We start from the raw sequence: 17324 nt of genomic DNA on the forward strand, positions 1-17324 counted from the left end.
GAGCGAGCCGTAGCAGCAGAAGCGCCCTGAGAAGGGGGCTGATGCATGCTCAGCAGTGTCCGGGACAGCTGTCCCCTGGAGAGAGGGATTCTACCCCGGAGCCGGAGCAGCCGGAGGGACCACTGGGGATAAGCCTCCAGGCTGAGGCACCACTATGTCAGAGCAGGCATCACAATGTGGTTATGTGCTCGGTACAGACAGTACGAGTCAACATGCGGTGCATAATAAAAAAACAGCCTTGCAGCCCTGCACTGATATAAGACATGCTGCAGAAGTGGGGGCTCTGTCCAGAAAGACCCCCAGCAGGGTATATAAACAGAGTATATAAGCAGCAGCACAACCAGAGGTTGTGGCTTGCCAGACCGTTTAACATAACATCTCTGCTCCAGATTCCCCAGAAGTGGGGGCTTTTCGGGAAAAAAAAAAAAAAACCAAACCCCAGCAGAGTATATAAACAGAGTGTATAAGCAGCTGCACAACCGGAGGTTGTGGCTTGCCAGACTGTTTAACATAGGGGCATCTCTGTGCCCTCCAGATCCCCCAGAACTGGGGGCTCTGTCCCAGGCCCCCATTTGTCACAATGTGTTTGCAGACATTGATCTCTGTGCCCTAGAACGCTGAGAAAATGGCGTCCGCAGCGAGGAGAGGGGGCGGGGCCTACTCTGAGAGCAGGACGGAGGGCAAATGAGGCATACAGGGGAGGGAAGCTTTCCTCAGTGAGGAGTGTCCCTTCCCTGTGCTGAGTAGCCGGTGGGCGGAGCCACCCTGTCTCACTGCACTGACTGACATAGAATCGAAACTAGGCCTCAGGCGAAGCCGGGGCCTAGATTTAAACATGCAGCCAGCGTGCAGGCACCATCGGCGCGGTTCTCCAGTGAAAACTGGAGAACCGGCCAGAAATGTTAAAACATACATATAACACATTCTCCCCCACAAATAAAGTACAAGGGACCCCTAGAAAGACCACTTTCTGTGGTAATAACGTCTCAGTACTTAGCTTGAGACGCAGGTGCCAGGTCCCTGGGGGGTCATCGCTCCGTCCGGCAGGATCCTGAACAGGGCTGCGGATGGAGACCGGTCTCCTGCAAAGCAGTGAGAACCGTGATGGCTCCCACTTCAAGCCAGAGCCCCAAGGGATGGCGAAGGAGCGCGGCATGTGAAGGCTCCAGCCCTGAAATCAACCTTAACAGCACCGCCGACAGTGGGGTGAGAAGGGACATGCCGGGAGTCCAGATTGGACCCGCTTTTCTTCCAAATCTTTGAAATCAAAAATCAAAAATCAGAGGATGCATGTGTGTGTGTGACCTCCTGAACACAAAGCATTGAACTGGTTGGATTTGTCATCCAGGGGGTGTATATGCTCGGAGGGAGGAGCTACACTTTTAGTGTAGTACTTTGTGTGTCCTCCGGAGGCAGAAGCTATACACCCATGGTTTGGGTCTCCCATAAGGAACGATAAAGAAATTCCTGTGTTTGATGTTTGCCTCTTTGGTCGTTGGATGGACAAGTCTACATCAGGAGGAACCTATGGCGAATAAATTTATGATGCACCATCACATTTTAACTGATGCGCTGAACAATGGCCAACACACAGATTGCTGGATCTGTACACATTCTCCGGTTACAGCCACCAGTATCCCTTATCTGGATATCCCGGTATCGATGGAGGAAATCTTAACCCCTTCACGACCTTGGACGGATCTATCTGTCCAGGATCGTGTCCCGTTAAGCCCCGCCCCCTGTCGCGGGCAGGCGGCGTGGATCGGCACACATATCATCTGTTTTCAACAGCTGACATGTGTGCCTGCTAGCCACGGGTGGAATCGCTTCCACTCGCGGCCATTAACCCCTTACATCTTGCTGCCAAAGTCTGGCAGCAAGATTTAAATGCACGCGGCCATGTTTGTTACTTACCGCCGCCCCCACCGGAAGTCACGTGTGTTATCACGTGACTATCGGTGGTTGCCATCGTAGCACAGGGTCATGTGATGACGCCTGCTGCTACGATGTTTCACTTTCGTTTTCCCTCGGCCGAGAGCAGAGGGAAAACCAAAGTGACTGAATCTGCTGATTACAGCTGTATTGCTGTGATCAGCAGATAGCGATTGGATTGCTGATCGCTATAGCCCCCTAGGGGGACTAGTAAAATAAAAAAAAAAAAAGTAAAAAAAAAAAGTTTTAAAAAAAACAAAAAACCTAAAAGTTCAAATCCCCCCCTCTTTCCCCCCATTGAAAATTAAAAGGTTAAAAAATAAATAAATATACACATATTTGGTATCGCCGCATTCAGAAATGCCCGATCTATCAAAATATAAAATCAATTAATCTGATTGGTAAACGGCGTAGTGGCAAAAAAATTTCAAACGCCAAAATTACGTTTTTTGGTCGCCGCAAGTTTTACGCAAAATGCAATAACAGGCGATCAAAACGTAGAATCTGCGCAAAAATGGTACCATTATAAACGTCAGCTCGAGAGGCAAAAAATAAGCCATCACTGAGCCATAGATCCAAAAAAATAAGAACGCTACGTGTTTCGGAAAATGGCGCAAAACGTGCGCCACTTTTATTGGACAAACTTGTGAATTTCTTTAACCCCTTAGATACAAGTAAACCTATACATGTTTGGTGTCTACAAACTCGCACCGACCTGAGGCATCACATAGATACATCAGTTTGATCATATAGTGAACACGGTGAATAAAACATCCCAAAAACTATTGTGCGATGACACTTTTTTTGCAGTTTTTCCACACTTGGAATTTTTTTGCTGTTTTCCAGTACAATATATGGTAAAACCTATGGTTTCATTTAAAAGTACAACTCGTCCCGCAAAAAACAAGCCCTCATATGGCAAGATTTACGGAATAATAAAAAAGTTACGGCTCTCGGAAGAAAAGGAGCAAAAAACAAAAACGCAAAAACAGAAAGTGCCCGGGGGCTGAAGGGGTTAAAGTTGTTCTGATAATCTTGCTGATAAAGACACTCGAAATGTTCGTCTATGGAATACTACAGTACCCATTCCCGTAGTGGGATGGATCAATCTTCCATGGTGGCAAGGCAATTTCAGTGGAACAATCACCAATTTACAATATCTGTCTTTTAAGGGAGGAATTTGGGTACCAAGAAATAAGACTGGAATGACTAACCTGAGATTCATCCCTATGGGGAATATAAAAATAAGTTTTAGGACAACTACAAATACTGTAGATGCTTTTAAACCCAGCTTAGTGGAAAGGACAATTCATGATATGTTATGGCCTTATGCAAATATGTTCATAAATGGGACTAGTGAAACTTGTAGTAACATATCGGGAAATTTAATGTGTAATGATTCCTCTGAATATCGAGCAAATGCCAAAATACATGATATTCAAGGAAGCTTTTCAGATAATATTGCTTTTAGTTTTAATATACATAGTAGTGAAAGTGATTATATTTATGATTCAACATTTATCCAAACAAACCAAGAAATCAAAATTTGTGGCAAACGATACCTCTTGGTCATGGTATGGTGTTTTCCGAGTGATTTTCCTCTAGTGGAATACTGATAATGAAAAATAATCCCTGGGATCAAGGACCGATTGTGATACCAATGTGATATGACTGAAGATTGAGTGTGATTAGATAGGAATCCTAATCAAAAGATACTGATCACAGGTATTATTTGATCCATCCAAAATTCAGTGTCAGAGAGATGTCCTCTGGCTGACCCTATTTTACTATGACCAAACGTATCTGTTAGACAGGTCTTGAACAAACCACGATTATGAGGAAGGAACGTTTACAGTTCAACTTACAGGAAACTCGTGGTTAGCTAAAAACATGTGTAAGGAAACTGGCATGTAAAATTCACGGCTCATTGCAATATCTCCAGAAAACTGTGGTCAGCCACTGGTCAACTAAAAAAATGTCCAGGAAGCTACTGGTGCCCACAGCTGCGTGTGATCAGGTTACATGACCACGACTCATCAATCACATGCTGGTCACAATTGCAATACTGCATTTGCACACAACGTACAAATTTGGTATAAAAATACAGGACTCGCTTAATGAGATAGGGATATTTCCAGGACGCTCAAGTGGACGCACTGTTCCTGTGATGCAGATGCCGTGTTGTTTCCTTCTGACTAATCGAGTCCCTCAGATGAGAAAGGCGTGCTACAACATACGGTAATGTTGATGCATATTTCTGTTATTGTATAAGATTCTATGACTATAAAGTAGTGCTAATGCCTATGTACCATTAATTATTCATGTGCTATTAAAATAAATAATATCTTGCTATAAAGAATCTTAGTATTCGTGCCTGATTAGGATATCAGTGAGCGCTTCGTAAGTACGGGCTTTCAGCCCCATTTGAGGAGAATTTACCAAGACACACACACATATTATGCTCACCTTACCTTCTGTTCCATCGCCGGCCTCTCGGTTCTTGTAGTTCGCCGGTACAAGATGTGTATTGGGTAACCAACGCGACCGATGCCGGAGCTTCCGCTGCCAGCGCACTGACGTCAAAGGCATGAGCCGCATGCCTCTGTTTGGTCAGTGCGCTTTTGAGAAGAGGCTGACAGCGGAAGTTCCTCCATCGTCACGATGGTTACCCGATACACATCCTGTACCGGCAAACTACAAGAACCAGGAGGCCGGTGATAGAACGGAAGGTAAGGTGAGCATAATATGTGTGTGTGCGCGTTTTTGTGCGGACTGCAAGAGTGTCACAAACAAATTAAACTTCCCTTCAAAGGATGTAGCCATTAAGAATTTTAGGGGAGTGAACAGAAATGTGAAAATTCTCTGCCCAATAGTGTTATTTCATCACCATGACACAGGAGTTAGGAGACAAAATGGAGACCACAGACACAAAATGGAGTATGTTTTTTCACAATGGTTAAAGGGAATCTGTCACCAGGTTTTTGCTAACCTGAGAGCTGCATAATGTAGAGACAGAGACCCTGATTCCAGCAATGTGTCACTTACTGTGACAGTGATTTTATCAAAGCTACACTAAGCAGCCCAGTAAGTGACACCGCTACAATCAGGATCTCTGCCCCTTCGTTATGCTGCTCTGCTCTCAGATTAGGTGGTAAAAACCTGGTTACAGATTCCCTTTACGACCATTAGGTGAATGGGTATTCAGTTCGCAAGTCCACAAGGCTTCACATGCTTTAAGTTTACCAAGACAATTACATTGTCTGTTTGGTTTGGGTACCCAGAAAACTTCTAAATGGTTTTTTTTAATTGATATACAGTACAGACCAAAAGTTTGGACACACCCTCTCATCTCTAGAATACCTATTAAAAGGAGACTTTGTGCAGCAGGCCCTCATAGTAAAATAGCTGCTAGGAAACCACTGCTAAGGACAGGCAACAAGCAGAAGAGACTTGTTTGGGCTAAAGAACACAAGGAATGGACATTAGACCAGTGGAAATCTGTGGTTTGGTCTGATGAGTCCAAATTTGAGATCTTTGGATCCCACCACCGTGTCTTCATAGAAAAGGTGAACGGGTGGACTCTACATGCCCGGTTCCCACTGTGAAGCATGGAGGAAGAGGTGTGATGGTGTGGGGGTGCTTTGCTGGTGACACTGTTGGGGATTTATTCAAAATTGAAGGCATACTGAACCAGCATGGCTACCACAGCATCTTGCAGCGGCATGCTATGCCATCCAGTTTGCGTTTAGTTGGACCATCATTTATTTTTCAACAGGATAATGACCTCAAACACACCTCTAGGCTGTGTAAGGGCTATTTGACTAAGAAGGAGAGTGATGGGGTGCTACGCCAGATGACCTGGTCTCCACAGTCACCAGACCAGAACCGAATCAAGATGGTTTGGGGTGAGCTGGACCACAGAGTGAAGGCAAAAGGGCCAACAAGTGCTAAGCATCTCTGGGAACTCCTTCAAAACTGTTGGAAGACCATTTCCGGTGACTACCTTTTGAAGCTCATCAAGAGAATGCCAAGAGTGTGCAAAGTAGTAATGAAAGCAAAAGGTGCTACTTTGAAGAACCTAGAGTATAAGACATATTTTCAGTTGTTTCACACTTTTTTAAGTATTTCATTTCACATGTTTTAATTCATAGTTTTGATGCCTTCAATGTGAATCTACAATTTTCAGATTCCTGAAAATAAAGAAAACTCTTTGAATGAGAAGGTGTGTCCAAACTTTTGGTCTGTACTGTACACCAAAAAATGGTGCATTTTGTAAGCTTATATGCTAGTGTATCATGGGTCTAAGGAAATGATACAGCATCATATTCAGCTATATAAATCTTCATTTTGCAGGATGTATGTCCCACTGGGGGATACATTTGTTACATAAGCGATGTTACAAGGTGTGTTACCTGGATTATATTATGATTTTGGAAGAGTCTGTTTGTTAAGCTACTGTAGTTATTCATGGTTGCAAATGTTTTGCATTCATTCTCTAAATTTCCATTTGTGGACTATAACACTTGTTTTATTGTGAAATTTATCAGTAGCAAATTTGTTGCAAAAAGACAATGGCTACTTTCCTATGTGTATTCTTTGATGTTTAAGAAGATACTTCTTGTAGACAAAACAACTCCCACATTCAGAACAAGCATATGTCTTCATCCTTGCATGACTTCTCTGATGTCTTACAAAATCAGATTTCTGGTAAAAACCTTTCCCACACATTGAACATAAAAATGGCTTCTCCCCTGTGTGAATTCTCTGGTGTATAACAAGACTTGATTTCTGGTTAAAACATTTCCCACATTCTGAACACAAAAATGGCTTCTGCCCTGTATGAGTTCTTTCATGTCTATCAAGATGTGATTTCTGAATAAAACATTTTCCACATTCTGGACATGAATATGGCTTCTCCCCTGTGTGAATTCTCTGATGTATAACAAGTTTTGAACTATCCTTAAAACATTTCCCACATTCAGAACAGGAAAATGGCCTCTCCCCTGTGTGAACTTTTTGATGTTCAACAAGATTTGATTTCCTTGAAAAGTATTTCCCACATTCTGAACATATAAATGCCTTCTCCTCTTTATGAATTTTCTGATGTTTTACAAGATATGATTTTAGGTTAAAACGTTTCCCACATTCTGAACATGAAAATTGCTTCTCTGATTCTTGAATTCTCTCACTTTTAACAAGATTTGATTTATCTGTAAAACATTTGTCCCATTTCATACATGAGAATGGTTTCTCCAATGTGTTAACGATTTGACGTTTAACATCCTCTATGTGACTTTTACTTTGCTTAACAGTCTGTGAAGAGTCAGAAGATACATCTTGTTGAAAAGGATCAGATGATAGATCTTCGCTGATAAAGTATAAATAGGGTGGAATATCTGGCATTATGGAAAACTCTTCATATGTATCTTGTGTGATACCACAATCATCTATTTTAAAATCTGAAGACATTACATATCCCACTGAGCTTCTAGTACAGTCACCTGTAAAAAAAAAAAAAAAAAAAAATACAATTTTTTCCCTATATTATATATATTGACATTTTATACATTGAAAAAGACCATATAACTTTCAAGATCTGTAACAAAATGCAATTATTAACTGATTAAAGCTTGCCTATAAGATAAGCTGTTGGCCCCTAACAAACAACCATATCTTCCCATGTGCTTAGTTCAGCCAATTTTGGATGTGTTTTGTATGAGAAAAGCGGAGTTAACTGCTGCCAGAAGCCTGTTACTGTATCTACCTTAAAGCAAACCTGTCACCTACTCACCTGTGGAGATGTCCGGTCCGATGGGAGTCACTGATCTTGATGCAGCGCTTCCTCTATCCTTGCGATCGCTGACCTACTTCCTGATTTGCGTGGATAACGTGTCCTACATCATTCACATAGTATCCTCTGTTGCGTTGCGCTCCTTTGCACGGGCACTTCAGTCTGCCATGCCGAGGACACAGCAAAGTACTGTAATGCACGGGAGCAGGGCTGTGGAGTCGGTAAGCCAAACCTTCGACTCGGACTCCTCAATTTCCCTTGCACCGACTCCGACTCCTACATATATTGCTTATAGTGAAGTGAAAAATTTATTGTAGTACATGAACATGTGTATGTGAACATCAGACATTTAATAATTTTTATGATACAATAATCAAGATATTTGGATAGAACATAAAATATATTTATTCGAATACAACTTTAGAACACAAACTGTAATAAATTGTAAATATGTAATACACTATGTAATATACAGTAGATTACATATATATCTGGTGTGTGCATGTATAATATATAAAATTACATATTGTATTACATATTTACAAGTTATTACAGTTTTTTGTGTTCTAAAGTTGTATTCCAATAAATATATTTTATGTTCTATCTAAATATCTTGATTATTGTATCATGTTCACATTGTACAATAAATTTTTCACTTAAATATAAGCATTATACTAAATGTTATTGTTTAGTATGTTTTTGATGAAAACTGTTTTTTGCCACTTACACAGTGTATTACATAGTGTTACATATAACACACAATATATACTGTATATATAACAACACTGTGTTATATATACAGTATATATTGTGTGTTATATGTAACACTATGTAATACACTATGTAAGTGACAAAAACAGTTTTCAACAAAAACATACTAAATAACATTTGTGCAGTGTATGAATTTGTTCTAAGAAATAGAATTGCTTCCATCAGATCCTCCTTCGCAGCTGACCTCAAATCTGACCTAATAATTTTAAGTCTAGAGAACAACCTCTCTACAGTAACTTGGGTTGGAGGCAAAGCCGTAACCACATGGGCAACATCTCTAACAATTTCTGGGTATAAAGGAATTGCCTCATGCACAGTCAGTTTTGATGAACAGTTGAATTTTTCTATTTCTTTGAGAGCAAGTGAAAAATTTTACTGAAATCTGGTCAATCTGCTTGCTATAGGAGACGGAGTGAAATCTTTTTCCTTGCGGCAACACTTTGCCTGCTCCATGTCATCCAAATTCTTGTCAAAGTTAAACTCCTCATCTGATGAGGATGAAGATATGGCAGCAGTAGCACTGTCAGGCCCCAAGTCCTCTTGCGCCTGGCAGTCCTGTAGCCGCTCATCCTAACTGCTACCTCACTCAAAGGTTCTTTTCCTTTAGTAAGCTGTTGATCATCAAGCAGTATATGATGACTTGGGGCCACATAAACAGCTGCCAGAAGAATTTTATTTTCCAATAGCTGGGTCTCTCTCCGTTGCATTGCAGCAGAAATGCCATCTGCGATTAAACCTCCTCTTTGGGACAGTCAAAATAGCAAGTTCTTCCACTCCCTTATCAAAATGCCAGGAGTTAAATCCTTTGAGAGCAAGTGAAAAATTTTACTGAAATCTGGTCAATCTGCTTGCTATAGGAGACGGAGTGAAATCTTTTTCCTTGCGGCAACACTTTGCCTGCTCCATGTCATCCAAATTCTTGTCAAAGTTAAACTCCTCATCTGATGAGGATGAAGATATGGCAGCAGTAGCACTGTCAGGCCCCAAGTCCTCTTGCGCCTGGCAGTCCTGTAGCCGCTCATCCTAACTGCTACCTCACTCAAAGGTTCTTTTCCTTTAGTAAGCTGTTGATCATCAAGCAGTATATGATGACTTGGGGCCACATAAACAGCTGCCAGAAGAATTTTATTTTCCAATAGCTGGGTCTCTCTCCGTTGCATTGCAGCAGAAATGCCATCTGCGATTAAACCTCCTCTTTGGGACAGTCAAAATAGCAAGTTCTTCCACTCCCTTATCAAAATGCCAGGAGTTAAATCCTCAGCTTGTAATTTTTTAGTCACGGTAAATGGGTGATTAAGCAATTCCTTCAATGCAGCCACCTGTGTCCATTGACCTTCATTTAATGTTACTAGATGTTACATCTCTATAAGAAACGATTTTAGTTCAAGCAATCGCTCAGTCATTATATAAGTGCTGCCTCACCCGAGTGGCTTGATCAACAATTGCCCCTTTCCCAGCACATCTCTTCAAGATGGATTCAATTTTAGGGGTTCTGGCAGCAATAACCAACTTCCTCACTTCTCCATTAGATTTCCAGCATGTCCACCCAGTTTCACACATCCGGCTTCTCGCCGGTTTGGTGGATGCGGCGCACGCCAGTACAGTACGATACAATACAGTGGCAGCGCCGCAACTTCCATGTCAAATGCTCCGGTCACATGACTGCATGTGACCGCCGTTTGTCCCGCTGCCACTGTACTGTATACACTGTACTGGAGTGCACCGCATCCGCCAAACCGGTGAAAAGACGTATGTGTGAAATCGGGGTTCCTCTTGCAGACTATCTTATTGCCAGCTGCAGCGTGTGCACAACACAGCGCATGTCATGAATATGAAAGTGTTTTGAAGCAGCTTCAACAAGATCATCTAATCCTAAAGTATCATTTTGCTGTTCTTCTGTTGTAATATCTGTTTGTTCCTCAGTTACATGAACAACACTGTGGTTCCATCTCACACATACTAAATCCGAAATTTTCTTTTAGCTGTTGTTCATTACTCTCATTCATCAGTTTAATTGTACTTATCAATTTTGAAGCATTGTCCGTTACAATGGCAAGAACCTGTTCTTTTTTGAGTTCGTAGTCTTGCAGAACTTTTTCCACTAAGGCCTGGAGAAACTGGCCGGTGTGATGAGCTTTAGTATCTGTTACTGCCAGTGTCTTGCTAACAATTTCTTTCTTGTCACAAACATATTGCACATTGATGGCAAAATAATTCAGTGGAATGCAGTGACTCTGGCATCCCAGCAAAGGCAATGGGTTTCAAGATAGGACATTCAAACACAGCGTTTTGTGAGGATCCTCACACAGAATGATTAAGTTTGTGTGGCCTTTTTCTAATCTGCTTTTGCTATTGAAAGCATTATTTATGAGCTCAAAAACCTTTCAGGTGATGCGGTTTTTTAAAAAGCTGATCTGCTTTTGCAGCTGACAAACGTATCCTCAAAAAACGCAGCAAAAACGTTGTGTGTGAATGTAGCCTTAGATCAGGAATAGAACAGACATTTATAGGACATTTCATAACTTTCCCAAATTCCTATGAAAAAATATTCAGCACATTCTGCATTGCACTACTGTCCCCAATTTATTATATATTTTAGGAGTCAGAGTATTTTATACCGACTCCGACTCAGACTCCACCAAAATAAGCTCCGACTCCACGACTCCGACTCCACAGCCCTGCGCAGGAGTGGGGGAAAAGTCAAAGAACGCCCGCGCATGTGCACTACAATACTTTGCTCTGCCCTTAGCATAGCAGAAAAAAGTGCGCAGGAGCGCAATGGAGGGCACTGTGTGGATGATGTAGGATGCGTCATCCAGACAAAGGAAGGAGGACGGTGATCGCAAGCAGAGGCACCGGACCCAGACCAGCGATGCCCATCGGACCGAAACGTATCGGACAGCCTTGCCAGTGAGCAATGACAGGTTCCCTTTGAGAACAAAAGAATCTGAAGTGTTAAAAACCATCAGGACAATTTATGTTTCCCTGACATCCATCAGGGTAAAGTTGGCGAGCCTTCATTCACATTAGATGGTCAGCCCATCTTGGCTATACTTATGGGTTCAGCTGATGTTAATGTGCATATTTACTCTAAAACATTATAGCAGGACACGTCACAATCTAATGGTAAACCCCAGAGCAATGGCCAGTAGATGTTAACCCATCAGATTGTTCCATTGCAGTTTTCCCTGGCATCTTCTAAAAAATTCTATCCTGGAGTATCTGAATGAAAATGACCTAATAACCCAGCATCACTGTATAGAACACATTTCCTTCAGAGTGCAGTGGTGACGACTTTACACAACTCCATCCGATGCTCAGTATTGTTCTTGGTGATGTAAGGCTACAGTTGCTCAGCAATGAAGCTCCTGGTGGATGCACAGTGTTTGTGATTATGGTAATACCAGAAGAGATGTGGACTCTGCAGTTATGAGGTCACCAGAGCATTTTCTGCTCTCTGCTCCTCAGCACTCCGTGACACCGCTAACATTACGGGGTCTTCACTTCGTGGCTCAGTTACTGCAGTTCCTTCCACTTGTCAATAATAGGCAATAGAGGAATGTATAGGAGGAAAGAAATGTTAGGCTTGGACTTGTTACAGCATAGGTTCCTGTTACAGGACCATACTGGCATCAGGGAATTCTTCACCAGCAGCCATTCTGTCATTTTTACTAACGTGACTGTATGGCGAGGGGCCAAATGTCCAGGGGTCCTAGGAGACTGAATAAGAAATCTGAATCAAGTGATTAAGACATGTGTGAAGTGATGTGAATAAAAGTGTTTGCCCCTTCTTGATTTCTTATTCTTTTGCACTTGTGTCACACATAAATGTTTCAGATCACCAAACAAATTTAAATATTAGACAAAGATAACATAAGTAAACACAAAATGCAGTTTATAAATGAGGGTCTTTATTATTAAGGGAAAAAGAAATTCAAACTTACAGGTCCCTGTGTGAAAAAGTGATTGCCCCTACACCTAATAACTGGTTGGGCCACCCTTAGCAGCAACAACTGCAATCAAGCGTTTGTGATAACTGGTAATGAGACTTTTACAACCCTCTTATATTTTGTCCCATTCATCTTTGCAGAATTGTTGTAGTTCAGACACATTTGAGTGTTTCCGAGCATGAACAGTGTTTTTAATGTCATGCCACAGCATCTAAATCGTGTTAAAGTCAAGACTTTGACTAGGTTACTGGAAAGTCTTAATTTTGTTTTTCTTAAGCCGTTCAGAGGTGGACTTGCTGGTTTGTTTTGGATCATTGTCCTACTGCATAACCCAAGTGTGCTTCTGCTTGAGGTCACAAACAGATGGCCAGACATTCTCCTTCAGGATTTTTTCGTAGACAGGAGAATTCATGGTTCCATATACCATAGCAAGTATTCAAAGCCCTGAAGCAGCAAAACAGCCCCAGACAATCACACTACCACTACCATATTTTACTGTTGGTATGATGTTCCTTTTCTGAAATGCTGTGTTACTTCTACCCCAGATGTGATGGGACATACACCTTCCATAAAGTTCAACTTTTGCCTCATCAGTCCTCAGAGTATTCTCCCAAACGTTTTTGGGGATCATCAAGATGTTTTCTGGCAAAACTGAGACCTTTATGTTCTTTTTGCTCAGCAGTCTTTTTTTGTCTTGGAGCTATGCATTGCACCAATTTTATCCAGTCTTTCTTATGGCGGAGTCATGAACACTGACATTAAAGGGGTTATCCGGCTTAATTTGCTTTTTTTTTATTATTTCCCTATGGGGCTACATTGGGGCAGGTAAGTAGATAGAGACCACTTACCTGCCCTGCTGTCAGCCCCTCTCCCCCGGCTCAGAGCGGTCATGTGACCGCTCCTGCCGCGATTTTGCTGCTTCCGGTCATTTCATGTCTACATGGGCAAGGCCATGTTGACATGCAAATGTGGAAACAGCATGTCGCCTCCCTGCTGGGCTGTACAGTGCGATGAGCCCCGCCCCCCTTCCCTGCACCCTCCCACACATTCCCCCGCACCTCCCCCTGCACTGCTGTGGGGGTCCGTGACCTGGCGGCAGCTGCCATGGTGTCAGCTCCAGCACCGGCCCCCCTGCTCAGGATCGCACATTCAAATGTACCAGCATCACAGATCACAGATGCCGGTACATTTGAAAGTGCTGATGAGAAGCAGCGCAGCGCTGCTTCTCATCTTGCACGCTGTCTGAGCTCTCTTCAGCACAGCGGTGAAGTCACCACTGTGCTGATATGTCTAGAGCACAGACAGCGCGCGAACGTGCAGAAGCGGCGGGGACCGATGACGGGTGAGTATGTACTCCCTATGGGGTGGTGTGTGTGTGTGTGTGGTGCACAGCCCGATGTGTGTGTGTTTGTGTATGTATGTTTGTGTATGCGGTGCACAGCCCGATGTGGTGTGGGGTGCAGAGCCCGATGTGGGGCTGGTATTTGCAATGCTGTAGTGTAGTGCGCTGCCCTGTAGTGTCCTGCCCTGTAGTGCCCTGTAGTGTGCTGCCCTGTAGTGTCCTGCCCTGTAGTGTCCTGTCCTGTAATGTGCTGCCCTGTAGTGTCCTGTCCTGTAGTGTCCTGTAATGTGCTGCCCTGTAGTGTCCTGTCCTGTAGTGTCCTGTAATGTGCTGCCCTGTAGTGTCCTGTCCTGTAGTGTCCTGTAATGTGCTGCCCTGTAGTGATCTGTCCTGTAGTGTCCTGTAATATGCTGCCCTGTAGTGTCCTGTCCTGTAGTGTCCTGTAATGTGCTGCCCTGTAGTGTCCTGCCCTGTAGTGCCCTGTAGTGTGCTGCCCTGTAGTGTCCTGCCCTGTAGTGTCCTGTAATGTGCTGCCCTGTAGTGTCCTGCCCTGTAGTGCCCTGTAGTGTCCTGTCCTGTAGTGTCCTGTAATGTGCTGCCCTGTAGTGTCCTGCCCTGTAGTGCCCTGTAGTGTCCTGTCCTGTAGTGTCCTGTAATGTGCTGCCCTGTAGTGTCCTGCCCTGTAGTGTCCTGTAATGTGCTGCCCTGTAGTGTCCTGCCCTGTAGTGCCCTGTAGTGTCCTGTCCTGTAGTGTCCTGTAATGTGCTGCCCTGTAGTGTCCTGCCCTGTAGTGCCCTGTAGTGTCCTGTCCTGTAGTGTCCTGTAATGTGCTGCCCTGTAGTGATCTGTCCTGTAGTGTCCTGTAATGTGCTGCCCTGTAGTGTCCTGTCCTGTAGTGTCCTGTAATGTGCTGCCCTGTAGTGTCCTGTCCTGTAGTGTCCTGTAATGTGCTGCCCTGTAGTGTCCTGTCCTGTAATGTGCTGCCCTGTAGTGATCTGTCCTGTAGTGTCCTGTAATGTGCTGCCCTGTAGTGTCCTGTCCTGTAATGTGCTGCCCTGTAGTGATCTGTCCTGTAGTGTCCTGTAATGTGCTGCCCTGTAGTGCCCTGTCCTGTAATGTGCTGCCCTGTAGTGCCCTGTAGTGTGCTGCCCTGTAGTGCCCTGTAGTGTCCTGTCCTGTAGTGCCCTGTAGTGTCCTGTCCTGTAGTGCCCTGTAATGTGCTGCCCTGTAGTGTCCTGTCCTGTAATGTGCTGCCCTGTAGTGCCCTGTAGTGTGCTGCCCTGTAGTGCCCTGTAGTGTCCTGTCCTGTAATGTGCTGCCCTGTAGTGTCCTGTCCTGTAATGTGCTGCCCTGTAGTGTCCTGCCCTGTAGTGCCCTGTAGTGTCCTGTCCTGTAGTGTCCTGTAGTGTCCTGTAATGTGCTGCCCTGTAGTGTCCTGTAATGTGCTGCCCTGTAGTGTCCTGTAATGTGCTGCCCTGTAGTGTCCTGTAATGTGCTGTCCTGTAATGTGCTGCCCTGTAGTGTCCTGTAATGTGCTGCCCTGTAGTGTCCTGTCCTGTAGTGTCCTGTAATGTGCTGCCCTGTAGTGTCCTGTCCTGTAGTGCCCTGTAGTGATCTGTCCTGTAGTGTCCTGTAATGTGCTGCCCTGTAGTGTCCTGTCCTGTAGTGTCCTGTAATGTGCTGCCCTGTAGTGTCCTGTCCTGTAGTGTCCTGTAATGTGCTGCCCTGTAGTGTCCTGTCCTGTAATGTGCTGCCCTGTAGTGATCTGTCCTGTAGTGTCCTGTAATGTGCTGCCCTGTAGTGTCCTGTAATGTGCTGCCCTGCAGTGCCCTGTCCTGTAATGTGCTGCCCTGTAGTGCCCTGTAGTGTGCTGCCCTGTAGTGCCCTGTAGTGTCCTGTCCTGTAGTGCCCTGTAGTGTCCTGTCCTGTAGTGCCCTGTAATGTGCTGCCCTGTAGTGTCCTGTCCTGTAATGTGCTGCCCTGTAGTGCCCTGTAGTGTGCTGCCCTGTAGTGCCCTGTAGTGTCCTGTCCTGTAATGTGCTGCCCTGTAGTGTCCTGTCCTGTAATGTGCTGCCCTGTAGTGTCCTGCCCTGTAGTGCCCTGTAGTGTCCTGTCCTGTAGTGTCCTGTAGTGTCCTGTCCTGTAGTGTCCTGTAATGTGCTGCCCTGTAGTGTCCTGTAATGTGCTGCCCTGTAGTGTCCTGCCCTGTAGTGTCCTGTAATGTGCTGCCCTGTAGTGTCCTGTCCTGTAGTGTCCTGTAATGTGCTGCCCTGTAGTGTCCTGTCCTGTAGTGTCCTGTAATGTGCTGCCCTGTAGTGTCCTGTCCTGTAGTGTCCTGTAATGCGCTGCCCTGTAGTGTCCTGTCCTGTAGTGTCCTGTAATGTGCTGCCCTGTAGTGATCTGTCTTGTAGTGTCCTGTAATGTGCTGCCCTGTAGTGTCCTGCCCTGTAGTGTCCTGTCCTGTAGTGTCCTGTAATGTGCTGCCCTGTAGTGTCCTGTCCTGTAATGTGCTGCCCTGTAGTGTCCTGCCCTGTAGTGCCCTGTAGTGTCCTGTCCTGTAGTGTCCTGTAATGTGCTGCCCTGTAGTGTCCTGTAATGTGCTGCCCTGTAGTGTCCTGTCCTGTAGTGTCCTGTAATGTGTTGCCCTGTAGTGTCCTGTCCTGTAGTGTCCTGTAATGTGCTGCCCTGTAGTGATCTGTCCTGTAGTGTCCTGTAATGTGCTGCCCTGCAGTGTCCTGCCCTGTAGTGTCCTGCCGTGTAGTGATGAGAGGTCAGTGCTGGGGCAGAATATACTGACAGGGAATGTGTGTGCAGGGGGCAGGCAGAGGGTGCGGCTGGACACTGGGGTGGGGCTGGACACTGAGGCCGGGTGGTGCCAGCTGTGACTGGGAGGTTCAGCACAGGAAGTGGTCATGTTTGCTGGAGCTGAATGTAAACAAGAAGCTGCACAGAATAAAGGTATAATTCAAGAGGAACAAAAGTTAGAAAACAAAAAATAACAATGTAGGGGTGATTAATATGACAATACAGCACACATTAGCTTAAACTCAAACATTTTTGTTATGTCGGACAACCCCTTTAACTGAGCCAAGTGAGTCCTGCAGTTCTTTGGATGATTTTGTGGGGTCTTTTGTGACATCTTTGAGGAGTTGTTGATGCGGTAATTTTGGTCGGCTGACCACTCTTGGGAAAGTTCACCATCACTCCATGTTTTCGATATTTGAGGATAATGGCTCTCATTGTGGATCGCTGGAGTCCCAAAGCTTTAGAAACGACTTTTTAACCTTTTCAAGACTGATAGGTTACTTTGTTTCTCATTTGTTCCTGAATTTCTTTGGATTGCAGCATGTCTAGCTTTTGAGAATCGTTTGGTCTACTTCACTTTGTCAGGGAGGTCTTATGTAAGTGATTTCTTTATTAACAACAGGTGTGGCAGTAATCAGGCCTGGGTGGGGCTAGGAAAAATGAACTCAGCTTCCTAAAGATGTGATAACCCACAATTAATGTTTTAAGGGGAGGGGGACAATTATTTTTTCAC

At 44.3% G+C, this 17324-nt stretch overlaps 1 protein-coding gene across 1 annotated transcript in view; it reads right to left on the reverse strand.

Moving 5' to 3' along the window:
* Positions 1-17324, reverse strand: part of LOC142312884 (uncharacterized) — a 361786-nt gene that overhangs the window by 57081 nt on the left and 287381 nt on the right. Inside the window, exons 32-33 of the mRNA XM_075351868.1 lie at positions 6512-7186; positions 103-122 (exon numbers count right to left, since the gene is read on the reverse strand). Coding sequence (XP_075207983.1) covers positions 103-122; positions 6512-7186 — 695 coding nt within the window. The remainder of the gene's footprint in view (positions 1-102; positions 123-6511; positions 7187-17324) is intronic.

This window comes from Anomaloglossus baeobatrachus, chromosome 5 (assembly GCF_048569485.1).
Source record: "Anomaloglossus baeobatrachus isolate aAnoBae1 chromosome 5, aAnoBae1.hap1, whole genome shotgun sequence".
NCBI classification, from domain to species: domain Eukaryota; kingdom Metazoa; phylum Chordata; class Amphibia; order Anura; family Aromobatidae; genus Anomaloglossus; species Anomaloglossus baeobatrachus.